The sequence below is a fragment of the Camellia sinensis genome, chromosome 2 (assembly GCF_055761805.1).
Source record: "Camellia sinensis isolate YWXY chromosome 2, ASM5576180v1, whole genome shotgun sequence".
Classification (NCBI taxonomy): Eukaryota; Viridiplantae; Streptophyta; class Magnoliopsida; order Ericales; family Theaceae; genus Camellia; species Camellia sinensis.
Window position 1 is genome coordinate 51,517,182 of NC_138962.1, and position 21,261 is coordinate 51,538,442.

Consider the following 21,261-nt stretch of genomic DNA (forward strand, 5'->3'; position numbering starts at 1 on the left):
TAAAATAGAACAGAGAAAACTGCCATATAAAAATATCAAAACTAGAGCTTAGCATTTGTTCTCAGCCAGAAATCAAAAAAACCAGTCCATCTCTTAAAGAAAAAGGAAAAAAAAAAGTTACAGACTATCGAGCATGGTAAAATACACGAATGACATCTAGAGCCTAAGTTGTCAGTAATGACATAAAATGGCATAAATTCTTTAAGCTTATGAAGAGAATGCTTTCAAACTGTAGAACTACACATATTTTCCTCTATACTTAGGCTTCGAGTCCTTGCTAGGTTTAGCATCACCTGCCCCACCGAGGTGAGTGTCGAGAGGGCTGAAAACTGCAGACCGAAGATTGCCTTCTTCTAACCATTTTAGATGGTTCTCCTTGAATTCCAGATGTTTGATCCTCGCTGTCTCTGCAACTTCCTCAGTGTACGGTCCAATCTTGACCATGGTGAGCAATACACGACTGTAACGAAAACTTAGGATTTGTTCACAAGAAGCAACCAATTTAAAACATGGGTGTTCAGGGTAGTTGGTATCGATTGTATCGTCTTCTCTTAGAATGGGATAGAAGAACACAAGGCGCCCGCCCATCACAAGCATCTTAGCGGCAACATCAAGCAAATCATGCACGCATTCGACTAAGCTGTAAGGAGCAGTTGATGGTATATGATCTGTTCTCTTATCATCGGGAACAGTGTAGGGACCCACAACTCCTTTCAGCAGTTTTCGACCACCGGATTTGCGTCCCCCGGCACGAACCCCATAAGGCGGGTCACAAATTATGGCATCAAACACCTTCCATAAACAGGAGAAGTATTCAAAACCAAAACAGAACCCAGAGCAAAATAACCATCAATAAGAAGACCATAACATAATTCAAAGAAAATTTAACCGATAAAGCAGTGAGCTGAGAGTAAAAAGCAGATAACATGACACAAAAGAAAACCCACAATATGCCACATTGAGTTTCTAAAACAGTCAATTTAAGTTCTCAAATAGCCAAATGCAAAATCTTATGATTGAGCTGCACCTATTAGAAAAAATATATATATGCCCTGAATAACAAAGTTGACACATCTATTAACTAAATTGAGATATTGAAAAAAGAATACGTTGGGAAACAATAAGTAATCTGGCTCACATTGCATTCAGTAAACAAAATGTGATTAAATTCTGCAGAGGAACTTAATAATATACTTCTGTGTTACATGGACTCGCCACTTTGGGGCGAAGTACCCGTGTCGACACGACACGACACGACACGGGTGCGGGTGTGGGATCTGTGTCGGATTCGCCTATTCTCTCTCGGACACGGCTCTTTACAGTGCAAAAGAAATGAAAGAGGTGAGAGCAAAAGAGAACCTGGTCGAACCAGTCGATCCAGTCGAAGATCGAAGACCTCGATTGAGCTCCATCCTTTCGATCCAGTCGAAGATCGCAGCTCCATCAGTCGATCGAACAGCCGAACACCCAGACGACTTCGAAAAGCCTCTCTCTCTCTCTCTCTCTCTCTCTCTCTCTCTCGCGCTCGCGATCGCGATTGATGGCTTCACTTTTCTCTCCCTCTGTCTCTGTCGTTCGTCTCTATTGATTCATATCTCTTATCTCTATTCGTATCTATCTATATATAATAATAATCTATCTATATATAATAATAATAGTAGTTTACATATAATAATAATAATAGTGAAGGAACTGAATAATAAATAATAATAAGTATAATTATGATAACTATAATAATAACTATTATTATTATATATTACATAATAATTATTATATAACATATAATATATTTATAAGATAATATATACTTATATATATTAATAAATAAAATAAAATAATTAATTGAAACACATTATTTAAAAAATAGAATAAATAAATAAAATAATTAATGTATATTAAAATAAAAATATTTATAAAAAAATTAAAAAATTTCCCATGTCTCCTGTCGTGTCCGTATCCCCATTTTTCAAAAATTATCGTGTCCTGTGTCTGCGTTATAATAAATATATTTTTTAAAAAAAAACTATTTAACGTATCCCCGTACCCGTATCCAAATTTGGATACATATCCACGTATCCTTAATTTTTAATTTTGAAGTATCCAACCCCTAGATACGCACCCGCACCCGCACCCGCACCCACACCCAATACCCACACCCGAGTCCGTGTAACTTAGATGTACTTAAGGAGCTATGCATATAAGAAATGAACGATGCCAATAGAATTGATAGCCACATGCGACAATTGCAATGAATGCCCCGAGACTTAAATTTAGTACTTATGTCCTGTTACTGCAGTTCGTACTATGTTTGATTTTTGCTTTACTCAACTATATACGAAGTCCAGAGAAATTAAAGCAAGATATGCTAATTTAAGGGTGCAATACTCCAATTTTCATTAAATATATATATCCCACTGCCAAAAAGAGTGTTTCCTCTCTTATCAAATGCAGTGATAATCATAATTTATAATTCTCTATTATAAGCAGTAAATGGGCAGTATAGGGTCCTGATCACCAATTCACCATAAACTCATTTCAAGGCACTAACTTTAAGTTCAGAATCAATTTTCCTATTACCTATACAAATGAAGTCTAAGTGCCAAAATCTGGCACTTAGTAAAATACTTAAATCTGAAGTTTGCAAGAATACGCAGGTTTATAAAACTGCCCGAATTCAAGCAGCCAGTCAAAATTTCCAACATAATAAGAAAATTTCCAACATAACAAGGAAATTTCTCAGGATGGGAAACAAAACAATTTGCACAATTACTTAATAGTAGTAAACATAATTAAATAGATAACAAATTTATGGAGTTGGACTAGCATAATCAAGCCGCATTAGCTAATAAACTTTCGCTAGAAATCTATTGACTATCCTTTCTTTTTCCCTTCTATCTACAACAGATAATTAGTTAACTTCCTTGAGGGTTACCCCCCTCCCAGAGTAATTACTTCATCAATATGTTATTCAGAAACTTGTTCAATAAGGGAAAACTGTGAAGGCAGCGGAAGTCAATCAATGCTGTGAAAACAACCAAGCAAATAAGTATTTGTCAACCTGCCTACTAGGGAGAAATATTAGCAATCAAATCAATCATGTCTCCATCATTCAATCCGCTCCACCACAAGTATTCATATCAAAAAGGATAATTAATTGCTAGAGGTGGAGAAACCACACTGTAACAACATTAGGTTTGTAGATTTTTTTTTTTTCCTGTATGCTTCTTTTTTTTTTTTTTTGGCGCCATTTGAAGAAATGGGGGAAGGGGGTGGGCATAGTCATATCTTTCTATAGCACATATGTTTGAAGCATTAAATAAAGTGGATATCATTGCTAAAGGCCCTCACTAAAGTCACTTCTAATTATCATGTTTTTGTAAACATAAGTAATAAATATTAAACATTAGGTATAATAACTTCTTTTCACTGAAATTTATTTCGTGAAATTTATTTCGTGATACATCCCAACTTGAAATATCACTCTGTATTTAATGCAAGATATTTAAAAACAAAAACAAATAAAATTACTGCTTCTGCACACATTTACTCAAGGGACAATAAGATGAATCTTCAAATCCCACAAATAAAACAATTTAGGTTTGATTTCGTGGAATAGAAAAAGACATTCAAGTAAAAACAATTTTTTAAAATAAAATAAAATAAAATAAATTGTAGTATAACATGGTATAATTGACAAACATTAAACAACCACAAGCACCAAGTGTGCAGATGCAGGTGCTATAATTGTACTAGCCATACATTTTGAGAGTACCACTCTAAACACACATTTGAAATTTACCTGTTACATTTGAAATTTCTGTTTGAAATTGCAATAAGAAACCATTTGTTTATATCTTAGGAAGTAACAAACAGAGGGAATAGACTGTGGCTGACTTGACTTCTCTGCACCCATTCTCCAGACTAATAATATTACTATGAAACAGAATCCCAAACCTTCAACTAGGATAATAGCAACCCAACTAAGTTTTTTGTTTGAGAGACCCTAACAAATAGAATTGCATTTCTCATGGTGTCTTTAATTTTCAGAAAAATCATTATATCAGATATCATATTAATTCATAGAACAAAATAAAAGCCCGACTTATGAAAATGTTAAATCTTACAGTCAGATACATGAAATTCACCAAGAAAACTGCATCAGATTTATTGAATGGAGTAGACAGTCACCAAAATATATAGCATGAGACAAACCGAAGACGAAGTCCAACACACCAAAAACTTCAGGTTCAAGGACACAGCAATTTTTTTATTAAAAAATGCTACAGATATACCACATGAACAGAAAGATTCAAAAAGACCAACTGCAGTGAACAAAAAATTACCTCTTTTAACCCAGGTCGCCAAGGAGGAAGATTATTGTCTGCCCTTAACAGACCGAGAGGCATTGGTAATCCATACTGCAAAATAGCATGAACAGATAAGCATAGTTAGTGAAGCATGCATAGTAGACAAATATACATAAATGGGCAGTTCTGAAATACAATATTTTATTATTTAAAAATGATTCAATAAATACAACAATTAAAGATTACCAAAAAAAGGTAAATTCAATGGCATGTATGTAGCAAAAATTCACCTGTTTGAAATTGCTCCAAACATTACAGTCAGGTCCACGACCATCACGTACTACCCTAATGTCAATGTCTGCACCCTGAATAATTTACATCAGTTGATATGCAAGGAAAAGTATCTGAAATCAATCATGTAAGTTTCCCAAAGCAAAAGTATCAGGTGCAGAATATACATAATAACTAAAGAGTTCAACAAAAGAGCGGAAAAAATGCAAACCATTGTCATTGCTCCAAAATGAGCTGCACCAATAAGAATGCTCCCAGTGCCAACAAATGGATCATAAACGAGCTTCCCTGGTGCAACCAATGCCTGGTTAGCCATCAGAAAAGCCATTTCTGCGTCCATGGCCGTAGGGCCAAGATAGGTACGGCTTTTTAACTGATAGGTGGGCAAGAGCTTCCTATCCGCAGTACCAACCTCTCGACCAAAAAACATTCTCCTTTGGACAACAGGTGGAAGACCATTATTCACCCCGTAGTCATCAGTTTCCATGAGCCAGAACTTGTGATCGGGATTTCGTAAATTGACTCGACCCTGAAATAAATTGACTTAGTAGTTAGTAACAACCAGCAAGAATACATTAAAACTGATAACTCTTCAAGCTTGAACGCTGCAATCATGCAAGTTGCAAAGTTAAGACATATTCATTAATTCAAGTACATGTAATTTGAAAAACCTCATCTGTAATAGAGTTGTAACCACCAGGTTGTCTATTGAAATATATTGAAATTTCTCCAAAAGCGATGGACGGTGCAAAAGAAGCATAATCCAAGCAAACAGTGTCAAATAGACAGATCATTATTAAGGCTATAACATAAAACTGGAGCAGAAAGCATGAAATTCGAGGCAATTTTAAATTTTAAAAAACAAATAGAAAAAAGAAAAAATGCATGGTATATGAAAGTAAATCACAATAAGGAAACTTCATGAGCACTATTGTACATGAGAACAAAATTTTGTCCTTTTCTTCCTTTTGGTTGTTTGGCAACTAATGAATCCTAGACCTAACACAAAAACACCCCTCACCAATTTACCATCTTTGAATGGCCTCTTCCAAAATGAGATTTATGTAACAATAATGCTGCGTTGACCATCTTTTTCTACCATATTTCTATACCATCTCATGTGGCATCTTATTTGGCACAAACACACCAGCAACTGGGCTGGGCCCATCGTAAAGTGGAGAGAAAAAGCAGTGGTGTCGTTGATGGTGGTACATCATAACAGCATCGATGTTATCAAGGTACCCACACCAAACGAGAGAGACAGAGACAGAGAGAGACAGCGGGAAATTCTTTTCATGCGTCTTGGGGATTAAGGCAGGGAGACCCATTATCACCGTTTTTATTTATCATAGTGGTTGACGTGTTGGGAAAGTTAATTGATGTTGCTAGGGAAAAAGGGGTTATTGAGGGGTTTGTGGTGGGTAGAGATATGATTAGTGTGACTCATTTGCAGTTTGCAGATGATACCATATTTTTTTCTTCTAAGGAGGAAAGTATGGTTTGTAATCTTCTTATGCTTTTGAGAATCTTTGAAGTTGTATCCGGCCTTAAGGTCAATCTCACTAAGAGCTGTGTTGTGGGTATTAATCTTGAGCGTAGTTGCGAGCTTCGTATGGCAGATGTGCTGGGTTGTCCCATTGAGAAGCTCCCTCTCAAGTATTTGGGGCTCCCATTGGGTGGCGATCCTAGAACAGAGGCCTTTTAGAATCTAATCCTTGTTAAGATTGGAAAAAGATTGGAGGGTTGGAAGCGAGCATTGTTGTCTCGGGGTGGGAGATACACTTTGGTACAATCAGTATTAAGTTGTATTCCTATTTATTTTTTGTCCCTATTCAAGATACCGGTTCGTTTTGCAAGGCAAATTGAGAAATTGTTGAGAGATTTTCTGTGGGAGGGGTGTGATGAGGGTAAAAGGGATCACTTAGTCAGTTGGGAGGTTGCCTCTCTTCCTCGGCGTAGAGGGGGTCTTGCTATTGCGAACATTGTTGCTAGAAACATTGCCCTCTTGAGCAAATGGTTGTGGAGATTTCCCGAGGAAAGTGAGTCTTTATGGTGTTCTATTATTAAAAGCAAGTACGGAATTCAGGCTAATGGTAGAGATTCTATTGTGGTTAACAGAAGCAATTGTCGTTCTCCGTGGAAGTCTATCTCTCATTTGTTTCCCATTGTGTCTCGATTTGTGTCTATGAAAGTGGGTGATGGGGCCAGTATTCGATTTTGGGAGGATGTTTGGGTGGGGGAGACATCTTTTGACAAAGCTTTTCCACTTTTATACAGATTGGTTCATGTTCAAAATGTGTCAATTGCGTCGGTGGCATGTTCTAATGTGACACCAATCTCTTGGAATTTCAATTTCCTTAGGAATCTAAGTGATAGGGAGTCTCTTGAGTTGGCATCTTTGTTGACATTAATTGATGGGGTTTCTTTAGTTTCATCTCCCGATAAAAGGGTATGGAATATCAGTTCTTCGGGGATCTTTTCTTGTAAATCTTTGTTTGACAATCTCATTGATAAGTCCTCCGTTCCTTTGTTTCCTCTTCATATGAAAATCTGGAAAGCGGGTGTTCCTCATAAAGTGAAGTTTTTCATGTGGTCCTTAGCTCATAGAGGTGTCATGACCAATGACCTTTTCTAAAGGAGAAGGCATAATCACTATCTTTGCCCTCAATGGTGTGTGATGTGCAAGAGGAGTTCAGAATCGGCGGATCATCTCTTTCTTCATTGTTCGGTGGCTATGCAATTATGGCAGCGTCTATTTGGTTTGTGTGATGTTAAATGGGCTGCCCCACGGGATTGCACACATATGCTTCTTATTAAGTTTGATGAGTTCGGCGGCTATAAGAAAGACAAAACTTTGTGGTCTTGTATTGTTTGTGCTATTTTCTGGATTATTTGGCTGGAAAGGAATTCAAGGATCTTTGATGGAAAGGAGGCTACTATAGATTCTTTGTGGGATAGGGCTGGTTTTTTGTCTTCATTTTGGGCTTTTGTGTCTCCTCCGTTTAAAGGAGTTCCACTTATCTTGATTTCTAGGGATTGGTTTGCTGTTTGCAACCCCTAATGTTCGGATTTTCTGATTTTCTCTTTCTTTTTCTGATAGCTGTTTTCTTCTGATTGGGTTCTTGTTCATTGTATGAGGACTTCTTGTCCTCCACACTTTCTTCTTTAATAAAACTTCTTGTTGGCTTTCAAAAAAAAGAGAGAGCAGGGTCTGAATTTACAAAACCCTGGGGCCTGCTATATATATGAGCAGTTATTTAAGGAAATAAAAATTGATAACGGGGTATATTAGCAATTTACTAATTTAGGGGGAGGAGTTAAGCCAAGATGGCCTATTCTTGCCAACGCAATAGATATTAATATTCGTCAATGCATCAAAATAGATTACAGATATCAACATATTGACAATATCCTCAACACTATCAATATATTTCTTTTTTGATAAACCTTCCATATTATCAATAAATTGATTATGAAGATAAGCTATTTAAATGTCAAGATATCTATCAGTAGCATTACCAATATTCTCTGTAGTGATGTGGTTCAATCTACAATATACAACATTTCTTGTTTTAAAAATTTTGTTAATTCTTACTACGTCTACTGTTAACCACAGATTTTTAAAAAATAAATAATAATAAATCATTAGCAATTAAGTTATATTTTTTAATCTCTTCTAGATACACAAGATTCAATAAAGTATCTTGCAATACTCTTTGCTAATATCTGTCTAGTACTCTACTTTTTTTAATTAACAGGTTTTTCATGGAAGAAGGGAAAGAAAATATCAAAAAGGACAACTAACTATAGCAATAAAAAAGAAAATATTTTTTTATCAGCATATAGAAAAACAAATTAAGGACATTTTAACTTCACAAACATTTAATTTGCACATCAATACACACATCGTAATTTTAAATTCTTACTCGATAAAGATAACCTGTAGAACTTTAAATAAGCAGCAGTGACCAGCTGGAGAAGAATTGGTCCAAAGAGAAGTAGAAAATCACAAATCCTTCCTGGACATATGACTTTTTACACTTTAAACTTGATCTAATTAACCTATCTTCTCTCTACTACTGAAAATATACACTTAAGGCCAAAACAAAACTTTAGATCCCAACCAACACTTTAAAGCCCTACCAGGACTGGATTTGATGAACTGAACCCCTCAAGAGAAGAAGCATCATGAAGAACACAGCAAGCAATTTCCCACCTATATAGTTTTACGTATATTACTTACAAATTACATAATCAGAACAGAAACTTAAATTTTCCTTCAACTTCGGCACCCAATTAAGCAGGTAAAACAATAATTCAAGTGATAATGCAGAGTACAGAGGCCGTTAGAGGCTGCACATGCACCAAACATAGAGAGTTTTTCATGTCATCCTCCAATAGAAAGCATAGCAAATGCCCAAGGCTCATGCAATTTGTTGTTATTTGTTAATATCTTTCCAGTACTCTTCTTTTTCTTTTTTTTAAATAATGAGCTTTTCATAGAAGGGAAAGAAAATATCAAAAAGTACAACTAAGTAGAGCGATAAAAAATAAAATAATTTTTTATCAGCATATAGAAAAGCAAATTAAGGACATTTCAACTTCACAAACATTTAATTTCCACATCAATAAATACATCATAAATTTTAAATTCTTACTCAATAAAGATAACCTATAGAACTTCAAATAAGCAGTGGTCCACATGACCAACTGGAGAAGAATTGGTACAAAGATAACTAGAAAATCACAAATCCTTCCCGGACATGTGACTTTTTATTCCTTAAACTTGATCTAATTAGCCTATCTTCTCTCTACTACTGAAAATATAAACTTAAGGCCCAAAAAGAAAACTTTAGGTCCCAACCAACAGTTTAAAGCCCTACCAGAACTGGATTTGATTTACTGAACCCCTCAAGAAAAAAACATCATGAAGAACACGAGTAATTTCCCACCTATATAGTTTTACTCATATTACTTACACAGGTTACATATTCAGATCAGAACAGAAATTAAATTTTCCTTCAACTTTGGCACCTGATTGAGCAGATAAAACAAAAGTTCAAGTGATGATGCAGAGAACAGAGGAATCTAGAGGCTGCACATGCACCAAACATAGAGTTTTTCATGTCATCCTCCAATAGAAAGTATAGCAAATGCCCAAGGAGAGCAAATTCAGTATACTTAATTATGCAGCTACTCCAGCCTCTTCCAAAGTTAAAGAAAAAATCATATAAGAAACCAAACCTTGAAAGGGATGTAAGAGAAACCCCGAATGCGATCATTTTGCTCCTCAAAGCTGATAACCTTGCCAAAGCTATCAACAGTAATCTTGAATGTGCTCTCAGAAGTCAAGTATGGCAATTTCCGCTCATCTGGATAAGCTTTTATAGCCTCTTCAAGCTCCTTATAGGTACTTCCTTCTCCCCAAAGTTCATAAACTCCCTTCACAAGTATACCTGCAATTGCTAAAGTCATAAAGGGCGCAGTGGTTTTTGGCAAACAATATAACTAGACATTCTTATGAGATTGTTTCTACATAAGCCTTTGCATGATGTAAAATATGTAGGAAAAACTTGAAAACTCTAGGATTTGGTTGTTGATGGAGCTACAGCCAAATGAAATCAATATGAATTGCGAAACAAGATAGACGTAATGCAACATCCCCAAAAAAGACTCTTTCCTAAAAACCTTACATCCCTCGTATCTATAATTTTGATTTTACATCTATTTTGAACTTATTGGTCATATTTCTTGATTTCATTTATATTTTTTACTAACCATTGTTGCACAAGCAATGTGTGTGTAATTTCATCATATTTAGCACATAAATATTCCTCACCTCTTCTCATGTTCTCTCTATACCTTCTATGAAGCCCAAATTAGTAAACCCCTTTATGTATATATGTGTGTCACTATGTATATATATATAACCAACTAACGGTTGTGATGCTGCATTTAACAAAAGAGGGATAGTGGTTCTGGAAAAGGATGCTAAGGTGGTTTTTTAAGTAGTTTCATTGTTTTACCATTATGGTCGAGTCAAAATAGAATGCAAAGGTGTTTGAGCATGAGGTAGTTTAGGTATACTAAAAATATGCCCGGCTTGAGAGACACCAATTGAGGTACAGATGTTTCATAATATTTCGTGTATGACTCTAAGGTGTGTCTTTTTTATCCACTTTATTTATCTGCCAATGAAAAGTATTGGGCAGTACTATCTAATAATATCCACTTCAGTTGTGCAAAGATAATTTTACTACATAAGTTTACTATAGTAGGAAAGAAAAATAATGACTCTCCTTATGATGTAGAAAGCACACAAATAGTCTACAAACTCAACTGCATCATACATGACAACAGTGTACCAATAGAGGATGACGAATGGTGTTTGTTACAATCCACATAGTACAAGGAAGAATAGGCACTGAAACTTCTCTGGCAAGTTGGCAACACACAATAACTTCTGACAATAATTCACTACTCATTTTTTTAATTTCATTTGTTTAAATGTTCTTTTTTATAAATAATAAAGTGAGTGAATTAAATATATATATATATATATATATATCAAGGGGAGCCACCCATTTACAGAATATCTAAAAAGAAGACCAAAGCCCTCAAAAGGAATACTACTTACGAGTCTTTACTGTCAACAAAATCCAAAAATTGGTCCACGTTATCTCTGACCCCCCTAATTACCAACTACATAAAATAGCAACAAAACAACTCATCAACCTGTACAAAGGTTCATCAACTACACAAAAAGTCTCCCCAAAATGACACGCAAAGAGGCATAAGGGTGTCAAGAGCCAAGTTTTCCTCTTATTCTTACTTGTACCCTACCACTCCACCAAGTATGCAAAAAAATCCACTAAACCTCTAGGGAAGGCCCAAATATTACAAACATCACAAGCCTGAAATCCCACAACTCCCTTGGAGGCTTACCATGCTTACCATGCAAAAGCAGGTGTGGCCCACTCTCTTCATCACATTTAAATATACAGCACCAATTGACTATAACATGACGTCTCTTCATAACATTATCAATGGTAAGTATCTTCTCATGAACAACATTCCAAACAAAGAAAACCACCTTAGTCAGAACACCAACCGACCAAACCCATTTCCAAGGGAAAGAAGAACCATCATCACCAAGCAAAGCTGCATAAAAGGACCTCAATTTGTTCCCCTGTATTCCCAGCTAGACTGACTTTGAGCCCTAAACACCTATACACATACTGCAGTACATATGAAATTAAAAGATAGCATCTCAACAACAGCCTATCAATTGAAACCAGCTCAGAGTAATAACTAGCCTCTCAATGTCTGATTTCCAAACTTCCCCATGCAAACTTACAGGAATAGGTGGATAAACTGTGTGGGCAATAGCAAAGATGAAATTATTTTTAATTAGAAAGCTAATGTCTTTGGTCTCATAAGTCATAACCACTTCATTTTATCTTTGTAATGAATAAATGCATATGGAGGCTTAGGAAATGGATTATAAATAACTGAGAAATTAACCACGATCTGTCGTGCTTGTGCAGCAGGTAAACAATCAATAAATTTGTTAATTTGATATTGCCATAATCCATGACCAACCCTAACCCAAATACAAGTTTCATACTGTGCCAAAAAAATACATCTAAAATATGAGCTAGTAAACACACAACACATATATTTCAATCACTCCAACCTCATTTCCTTTACTTACCCTTTTATCATTTCAGAACAGAACAATCTATACAGTGATAAACAACCATACAACATGCCCAAAAAAAGATTAAAAAAAAATAAAAAAATTAAATGGGTATGACTCACTTCGGTTGGCAATTTTGCGGGCAATATCGTCGGAAGGGAGGTTAACGAAGTGGAATGGAGAGTCTGGGTGATGGTGCTGAGGGAGCCGCCATTGCAGAGAATTGTTTTCTGGGTTGCCGTTGTTTTCAACATGTCTATTGTCACTGTCACTGTCACTGTCACTGAGATTGAAGGCTCCAAAGAGCTCGGCGAGAGATTCGACTTCGGGTTTCCGATAATCCAACAATCTGTGGTAGAACACGCACAAATACCACATAATTGGCTTTTCTCTGTTTTGGTCTCTGTGGTTTCGTCTTCTTCTTTTCCCTTTTTCTCAACAAATTCAATTGCTGTGTGTTAGTAAAAAGATACCACTACCGTGGTGGAGAAGAGTGGTGGTGCTGGTGGTGGCCACCGGACACCGGCAACGGAGGTAGATGGTGGAGAGGCAAATGAAGCGACCAAAGCCCAAAACCCAAAACCCTCAATCAATCCATTGGGGCCGTTAATGTGGCGGAGGAGGGTTTCGCTGCCCAATTTGGGTGGTGGTACATCAACTAATTAATATATTAACTGATGTACAACCTGATATTGTTATTAATATTGCTTATGGTACAAATTATAAATATTAAAAAAATTTAAATTAAGATATATCATTAATTAATGAGAGCTTTTTTGATAAATCCATTTTTTAAGAGTTTTATTCCATCCAACTCATTTTCTTTTTTACTATTCCATTAGGTCTAATTTGAGATAAGAAGACCAAAATACCCTTTTCATCTACTTATGTTCCATTTAGTTCACATTATTTTCTTATGTGTTCAATAAGTCCTATGGGTGACATAATTACCAAAATACCCTTAATGTGAATGTTCACACCGTCAATATAAATGTTTATATCGTCAATGTGTAGGGGTCCGGCTCATGTCGATCCTCGTGGGTGCCCGGAAAAATTCGAGTCGGGCCAGGCCGGCCCACAAGCCAAAAAAATAGGCCCGACCCGGCCCGTTGATAATATGAATATTCACATTGACAAGTTAACATTCACATTGATAGGAGTGTAAAATTGGCCTGCGGCCCGTGGGCGGCCTGAAACAAGCTCGTCGCTCGGGGCCGGCCCGGGCCGGCCCGTTCACAATATGACTATTCACATTGACATATTAACATTAACATTAACATTGACAAGAGTGTAAAATTGGCCCATGATCCGTGGACAGCCCGAAGCCCGGGCCCGGGTTGGGGCGGGTCCGGCCCGGCCCGTTGACAATGTGAATATTCACATTGACATGTTAACATTCACATTGATAGGAGTATAAAATTAGCCCGCGGCCTGTGGCCACCCCGAAACCCGCCTGCGGCTCGTGGACTGCCCTGGACGGGCCCGGTCCGACCCTTTGATAATGCAAATATTCACATTGACATGTTAACATTCACATTGATAAGAGTATAAAATTAACCCGCGTCCCGTGGCTGCCCGAAACTAGCCCACGGCCCGTGGGCGGCCTTAGGCGAGCCCGACCCGGCCTGTTGACAATGTGAATATTCAGATTGACATATTAACATTCACATTGATAAGAGTGTAAAATTGACTCGCGTCCCATGGGCGAGCCCGGGGCGAGCCCGGTCCGGCCTGCTGACAATGTGAATATTCACATTGACATATTAACATTCACATTGATAGGAGTGTAAAATTGGCCCGTGGCCCGTGGCCCGTGGGCGGCCCGAAGCCCGCCTGCTGCCCAGGGCGGGCCCGGCCCGGCTCGTTGACAATGTGAATATTCACATTGACCTATTAACATTAACATTGATAAGAGTGTAAAATTAGCCCGTGACCCGTGGGCAGCCCGAAGCCCGGCCCCGGGCCGACTCGGGCCCGGCCCGTTGACAACGTGAATATTCACATTGACATGTTAACATTCACATTGATAAGAGTGTAACATTAGCCCGTGCCCCGTGGCTGCCCCGAAACACGCCCACGGCTCGTGGGCGGCCCGAGACGGGCCCGACCCGGCCTGTTGACAATGTGAATATTCACATTGACATGTTAACATTCACATTGATAAGAGTGTAAAATTGACTCGCGTCCCATGGGCGACCCGAAGCCCGTGGGTGGCCCGGGTTTGGGTCCGGGTCTACCCCGGGCTGCGGGCGAGCTTCGGGCAGCGGACAAGTTTTACACTCTTATCAATGTTAATGTTAACATGTCAATGTGAATATTCACATTGTCACGGGTCGAGCCAAGCCCGCCTCGGGCTGCGATCGGGTTTCGGGCCGCCCACGGGCTGCGGGCCAATTTTACACTCCTATCAATGTGAATGTTAACATGTCAATGTGAATATTCACATTGCCAACGGGCCGGGCCTGCCCTAGCCCGAGGTCGGGCTTCGGGTTGTCCACGGGTCACGGGCCAATTGTACACTCTTATCAATGTGAATGTTAACATGTCAATGTGAATATTCACATTGTCAACAGGCCGGGCCGGGCCCGTCCCGGGCCGCCCACGGGCCTTGGACGGGTTTCGGGTAGCCACGGGGCGCGGGCTAATTTTACACTCCTATCAATGTGCATGTTAACATGTCAATGTGAATATTCACATTGTCACGGGTCAGGCCAAGCCCGCCTCGGGCTGCGGTCGGGCTTCGGGCCGCCCACGGGCTGCGGGCCAATTTTACACTCTTATCAATGTGAATGTTAACATGTCAATGTGAATATTCACATTGTCAACGGGCCGGGCCGAGCCTGCCCCGGGCCGCGGGCGAGCTTTTGGCCGCCCATGGGCCGCGGGCCAATTTTATACTCTTATTAATGTGAATGTTAACATGTCAATGTGAATATTCACATTGTTAACGGGCCGGACCGGGCCCGCCCCGGGCCGGGGCAGGTTTCGCGCCGCCACGGTACGGGAGCCAATTTTACACTCCTATTAATGTGAATGTTAACATGTCAATGTGAATATTCACATTGTCAACGGGCCGGACCGGGCCGAGTCGGACCCGGCCTGGGCTACTGTCTAGTTTTATACTCTTATCAATGTGAATGTTAACATGTTAATGTGAACATTCACATTGTCAATAGGTCGGGCCGGGCCCGCCCATGGGCCGTGGGCGGGTTTCGGGGAGCTACGAGGCGCGGGCTAATTTTACACTCCTATCAATGTGAATGTTAACTGGTCAATGTGAATATTCACATTGTCAACGGGCTGGGCCGGGCCCGCCCCGGGCTGCGGGCGGGCTTTTGGCCGACCATGGGTCGCGGCCCAATTTTATAATCTTATCAATGTGAATTTTAACATGTCAATGCGAATATTCACATTGTCAACGGGCCGGGCCCGCCCTGGCTCGCGGGCGGGTTTCGGGCCGCCCACGGGCCAATTTACATTCCTACAAATGTGAATTTTAAAATATAACTGTTCATATCATTAAATTGCTAATCGTTGAAAAAATATTTATAAGGGTGTAAAATTAAATATAAGGGCATAAGTGTCCAAGAAAATAGTGTAAATCAAGAAAATGAACTTTATGGAATAAAACTATACATACATGGGACTAAATGGGTTAAAAAAATCATTCATGGACTTCTTGGGTTAAAACACTTCTAAATTGGACTTATCAATAAAAATCCCTTAATTAATATACAAGTTAATATATTAATTAATTTCTTTTTTTTCTTTTGTATGAAAAATAATTTCAACGCATTAAAATATATGGGATTTATGCGGGGGTGTTTGGGCAATGATTTTTTGGATTAAAATTCATAAAATGATAAAATAAATTAAAATAGTTAATAAAATAAAATATCACATCAAACTCATAATCATTTTATTTATTTTTTTACAAACATCACATTCAACTATAAAAAAATCTATCTTTCCAAATACAAAAACTTTAACCTATTAAAATAGTCAAAAACTAAAATAGTAACTCCTAAATCACCCACTAAAATTGTTTAAATAAGTGTTGTATTTTTATGAATTTGTAATTTTTTTTTTTTTACCTCCCTTTCGTTGGATTATCTTTTTTTTTTTTTTTACCATCTCTAATCTTTCATATTTTTGGGTTAATTATCTAAAAATCATATTCACAAATAATGTGATAACTCAGGTCCTATTTAAGATTTTTTTAACCAATAAGTCCTATTTTGATATATATATATATATATATATATATATATATATATATAATGACTTTTTGCCCTTTTATCCTTTGGTTTGACTCGACTATCCAATAAAACTGTGAATACTATTAGTTTTTTTCTAGTTTTAAACTGATAATATTATCAGTTTTGCACAGCAATATTCCAGATAGTTATTTTGTTAACTGTGAAAAAAAAAAACATAATATGAAATTAAACGTTTTTATGTTTTTGCTCTTTGATTCGACTATTCTGTAAAATTAAAAATATTATTAGTTTTTTTCTATTTTAAAACTGAGAACATTATTACATAACAATGTTTTAAATAGTTGTTTCGCTAACTGAGAGAGAAAATGAAAAAAAAAAAAACAGAGCACGAGATTAAATAGGTTATTTCATTCTCACGAACTGGAAATTTGAGAAGATTTGGAAATTTGAGAAGATTTGCAATAAGGGTAAAATCAACGTTGAAATTGAAATCAAAATAAAAAATAAAAGTTTCGAAACTAAAAATATTCCATAAAAAACTAGAGTTTAAGATATTTGAATCTTATTTGTTTTCACTATTTCGCTTCTTTGAATATGAAAAGTTGAATTTACTTCAATCAAAGTATCAAAATAGATCTCTTGATCTATAACAGCAACGCTTAGAAACGTTTTGGACTGTCGATGTTTGAAACTATTAAGATATTCTCTCCTAGGTTCGCATCTATAGAAAATATCGAATTGTGGAGTCGATCTACATCATCGTCGATCATAGTTTTGCAAACCTTAGGGTATCGGGAAACGAAGTGATCTTCAAGAGCTCGTTGAAGACCACTTGCAATGAGAGCTCTTACTTGTTTTCGCCATTTCGCTTATTCGAATCTATAAATATTCCAATAGAATCAATGTTTGATGATAGTAGATGATCTTCTAGTTTTGTTGCTTTGGAATTTGTATAGAGGGAAAGAGAGAGGAACAAAAATAGTAGAGAAATCTGGAACTTGTGAAGAGAGAGAGAGAGAGCACAGAACAAAAACAATAAATAAATCATGCGGTTCTTTGTGTTTTTGAATTTATAAGGATAGATTGGTCATATAAAATTAACAGAGGATTCATGGGTTTAAAGTTTTGTAAGATCTCAGGTATCATTATTTGTCAAAATAAGACTTGACTGTAAATTCCTCAATTTTTTTTTATTAAATTTGAATTTGATAAAACATTATTTAAAAATTATATTCAATTCTTTTATCAAATATTCATCAAATTAAGGTTTCGTTTGGCATGAGTTATTTTAATTAAATTAGTCAATAAAGATAAACAAGATTATTTAGTCAATGAGACAAAATGTCATATCAAAACCATAATCATTCATTTTTTTCTCTCATAATCATCAAATTAACTATAAAAAGTGCCAAAATTTATTTCAAACACAACTTTTTTAGCCTGGCTAAAATAATTATAAAGTCAAAAAGCTAGGTTAAAATTAGCTCATCCCAAACAAGGACTAAGAAAGATTTACTTTTTTTTTTAATCAAATTGAGAACTCATCTAACCATTATCAAATTTGAATTTGATACACATTTAAAAAGATAAAACATTATAACTCATTTTTTAAATCAATTTTGATGAAAAATGAAATTTGGTATAAGAGAAAAAATTTAAATAAAGTTTTGATAAAAAAATTGATGAAATGCTTGGAATAATTTATATCAAATCAATTTTTTTTACTTAAATTTGAAATCAAATTAGAGAATAATCAGAAATTGACGAGGAATTGGAGATGCACTTATCAATTAATTTTATTTCCTAAACTATTAATTTAACGTTGATATATTTCATTAATGTAGTTTCTCATTTTGGCTCATGTAGTTCAATTAAATATGTTTGTCTAAATTAATAACAACAAAAGCCTAATATAATGTGCTAACAAATTATTTCAGAATATAGACAACGTATATGCGGCAACGGAATATTTTTCAGTAGTATTACACGTACCAATTAGTATATTAATTAATGTATTGATATATGTTATGATATTATCATTTTAAAATTATGAATCTCATCCATTATACAAATTACAAAAACCCAAAACCTCTAAATATGGACATAATACCCTATTCTTCTTGATACATAGCTTTATCTGTTTAAAAAAAAAGAAAAACAAACAAACAAACACAACAACTAGAGACGAGTTTTGTAATAGATTATTTTGTTCAAAAAGTCAAGAAATCACTATAAAAAAGTCAGCTAATTTCTTTTCTTTTTTTTAAATGTCTATTCATAAAAAATCAAAAAAATTAACTACTAAAATAAATAAATCCCAAAACAACCTTTAGATTAGTTAGATCAAGAGTTGCTGTTATAGAAACGGTTGCCTCTTTGGAGGGAGGATTGGACTAATAGTTCATAAGATCCACCTATGGAGTGTTTGGTTGGAGGCATGAATGAGAGGATTAACTATTATCCCCTTAGATTAGTAATCCCTCCATCGGGGAGACTACCAATCCCATTGTGGAGGTTGTGATTAGAAATTGATTGAGGGTATTAACGGATTTTTAAATGATTTTTAAGTGATATTTATATTTTTTGCTTTAAAAAGTGATAAAATGATAGAACCGAGGAAAATCTTAAGCGTTACAGACTGGCCAATAAGGAGATCAAAAAAGCAGTAAGAGAGACTAAATTGAAAGTCTATGATGACCTATACACTAGACTTGATAGCAAGAAGGGAAAGAAGAGGATATACAAACTTACTAAGATAAGAGAGAGGAAAATAAAAGATTTTAATCAGGTTAAGTACATCAAGGGTAAAAACTCTAAGGTGTTGGTGAAGGATGAATAGATTAATGAGAAGTAGAAGAACTATTTTGAAAAGTTGTTAAATGAGAAACATAGAGGTAGGTCAAAAAGGCAGGAAGTATGCAGTGATAAGGAAAATCAACACTATAAGTTCTATCGTAGGATTAGAAACTTTGAAATGGAGTTTTCACTTAAGAAAATTAAATTGAATAAGGCTTTAGGACCCCCGATGATATACCTATTGCAGCGTTGAAATGTTTGGGTAAGAAGGAAGTTATTTGGTTGATTAGGTTATTTAGCGAGATTTTGTTGACTAGGAAAATATCAGAAGAGTAAAAAAAAAAGCATTTTAGTGCCAATATATAAAAATAAATGAGATATTTAGAATTGTAACAACTATAGAGGCATCAAGTTAATATATCACACAATGAAAGTGTGGGAGAAAGTGATGGAACGTCAATTGCAAGACATAATAGAGGTGTTAGAGAATCAATTTAGGTTTATGACTAGTAGGTTAACAATGAAAGTAATCTATCTTTTGAAGAGAGTAATAAAAAAATATAGAAAAAAGGAAAAAGACATTTATATGATTTTTATCGATCTTAAGAAAGTATTTGATAGTGTACCTTGGAATATAATTTAGTAGGTGTTAAAAAAGAAATGGGTGACAAAAGGCTACATTAATGTAATTAGGGATATGTATAAAAGTGTGGTGACCACTATTAGATCGCCCGCTGGAGAGACAAGTGAATTTTCAATTACTGTAGGGTTACACCAAGGATCAGCCTTAAGTCCTTATCTTTTCGCTTTAGTTATGGATGAATTAACGTGCAGCATTCAAGATGATGTACCATAGTATATGTCTTTTGCAGATGATATCGTGTTAGTGGATGAGAGTAAAAATTGGGTTAATACTAAATTGGAGATTTAGAGAAAAACATTTGAATCTAAAAGATTTAGAATAAGTATAATTAATAAAGAGTATATATAGTGTAATTTTAGTAACAGTCACAATGGAAGTAAATGAGAAGTAAAGATTGAGAACCAAGAGCTATTTAAGAGTGAACATTTTCGTTATTTAGGATTGATTATCTCAATGAATAGGGAGATTGGAGTGGATGTAGTCCATGGAATTAAGACTGAATGGCTTAAGTGGAGAAGTACGTCTAGAGTATTATGTGATAAACAAATACCTATTAGATTAAAAGGAAAGTTCTATAGAACGACTATTAGATTAACGATATTATATAGGATGGAATGTTGGGCAACTAAGAAACAACATGTAGATAAGATTAATGTTACTAATAAGAAGATGCTAAGGTGGATGTGTGCTAGTATTTGAAAGGACAGAGTTAGGAATAAGTATATTCGAGAATGGGTAGGAGTAGTACCGATAGAAGATAAGTTGAGAGATAATAAATTGAGATGGTTTGGTCATATACAACGAAGACTAATAGAAAGTAGTAGTGAAGATGCGATACAGTGACAGTAGATGATAGTGTTAGGGGAAGGGATAAACCTAGGTTGATGTGGAATAGTGTAGTAAATAAAGATATGAATCTTTTAATTTGACTAACGAAATGGTCTTGGATAGGGTCGAGTGGAAAATAAGGATTCATGCAATTGACCCCATTTGATGAGATTTAAGATTTGGTTTGGTTTAACAATAATAATTATAACATTAAAAAAATACTAAAAAGTTAAAAAATATTATTTTATATATTAATACTATCTATAGTATTACTAATACGATAGTGTACAAACAAAAACTATTTATCTTACAGCTCTAATCTAATACTACTATACTAATAATCTCTTCACCTAATTTTACTGTACTCTTAATCTCCTCTATCTTATGGAACCAAACAAACGTGACCTTAAAGTAGTTGCCAATCTGAGGCCCTATTTGGGAAGATGATTGGGTTAAAATAACTCAGTAAAAAAATAA

The 21,261-nt window shown here is 35.9% G+C and overlaps 1 protein-coding gene across 1 annotated transcript; it reads right to left on the reverse strand.

Moving 5' to 3' along the window:
* On the reverse strand, positions 1 to 12,980 carry TRM11 (tRNA modification 11 protein). The gene is made up of 6 exons (XM_028198519.2): positions 12,420 to 12,980; positions 9,843 to 10,054; positions 4,810 to 5,127; positions 4,598 to 4,672; positions 4,344 to 4,418; positions 1 to 792 (listed from the first exon to the last, which is right to left on the reverse strand). Exons 1-6 carry the CDS (start codon positions 12,673 to 12,675, stop codon positions 238 to 240), a joined length of 1,491 nt encoding a protein of 496 aa, XP_028054320.2. The 5' UTR covers positions 12,676 to 12,980; the 3' UTR covers positions 1 to 237.
* Between the last annotated feature and the right edge of the window lie 8,281 nt (positions 12,981 to 21,261).

Excerpts from the sequence above, each read along its gene's own strand:
- TRM11 (XM_028198519.2), bottom strand. The coding sequence starts at position 12,675 with ATGTGGTATTTGTGCGTGTTCTACCACAGATTGTTGGATTATCGGAAA. Across the intron at positions 10,055-12,419 it reads CCGCAAAATTGCCAACCGAA|GTATACTTGTGAAGGGAGTT; the intron begins GTGAGTCATACC and ends TAGCAATTGCAG. Across the intron at positions 793-4,343 it reads GGCGACCTGGGTTAAAAGAG|GTGTTTGATGCCATAATTTG; the intron begins GTAATTTTTTGT and ends TGTTTATGGAAG.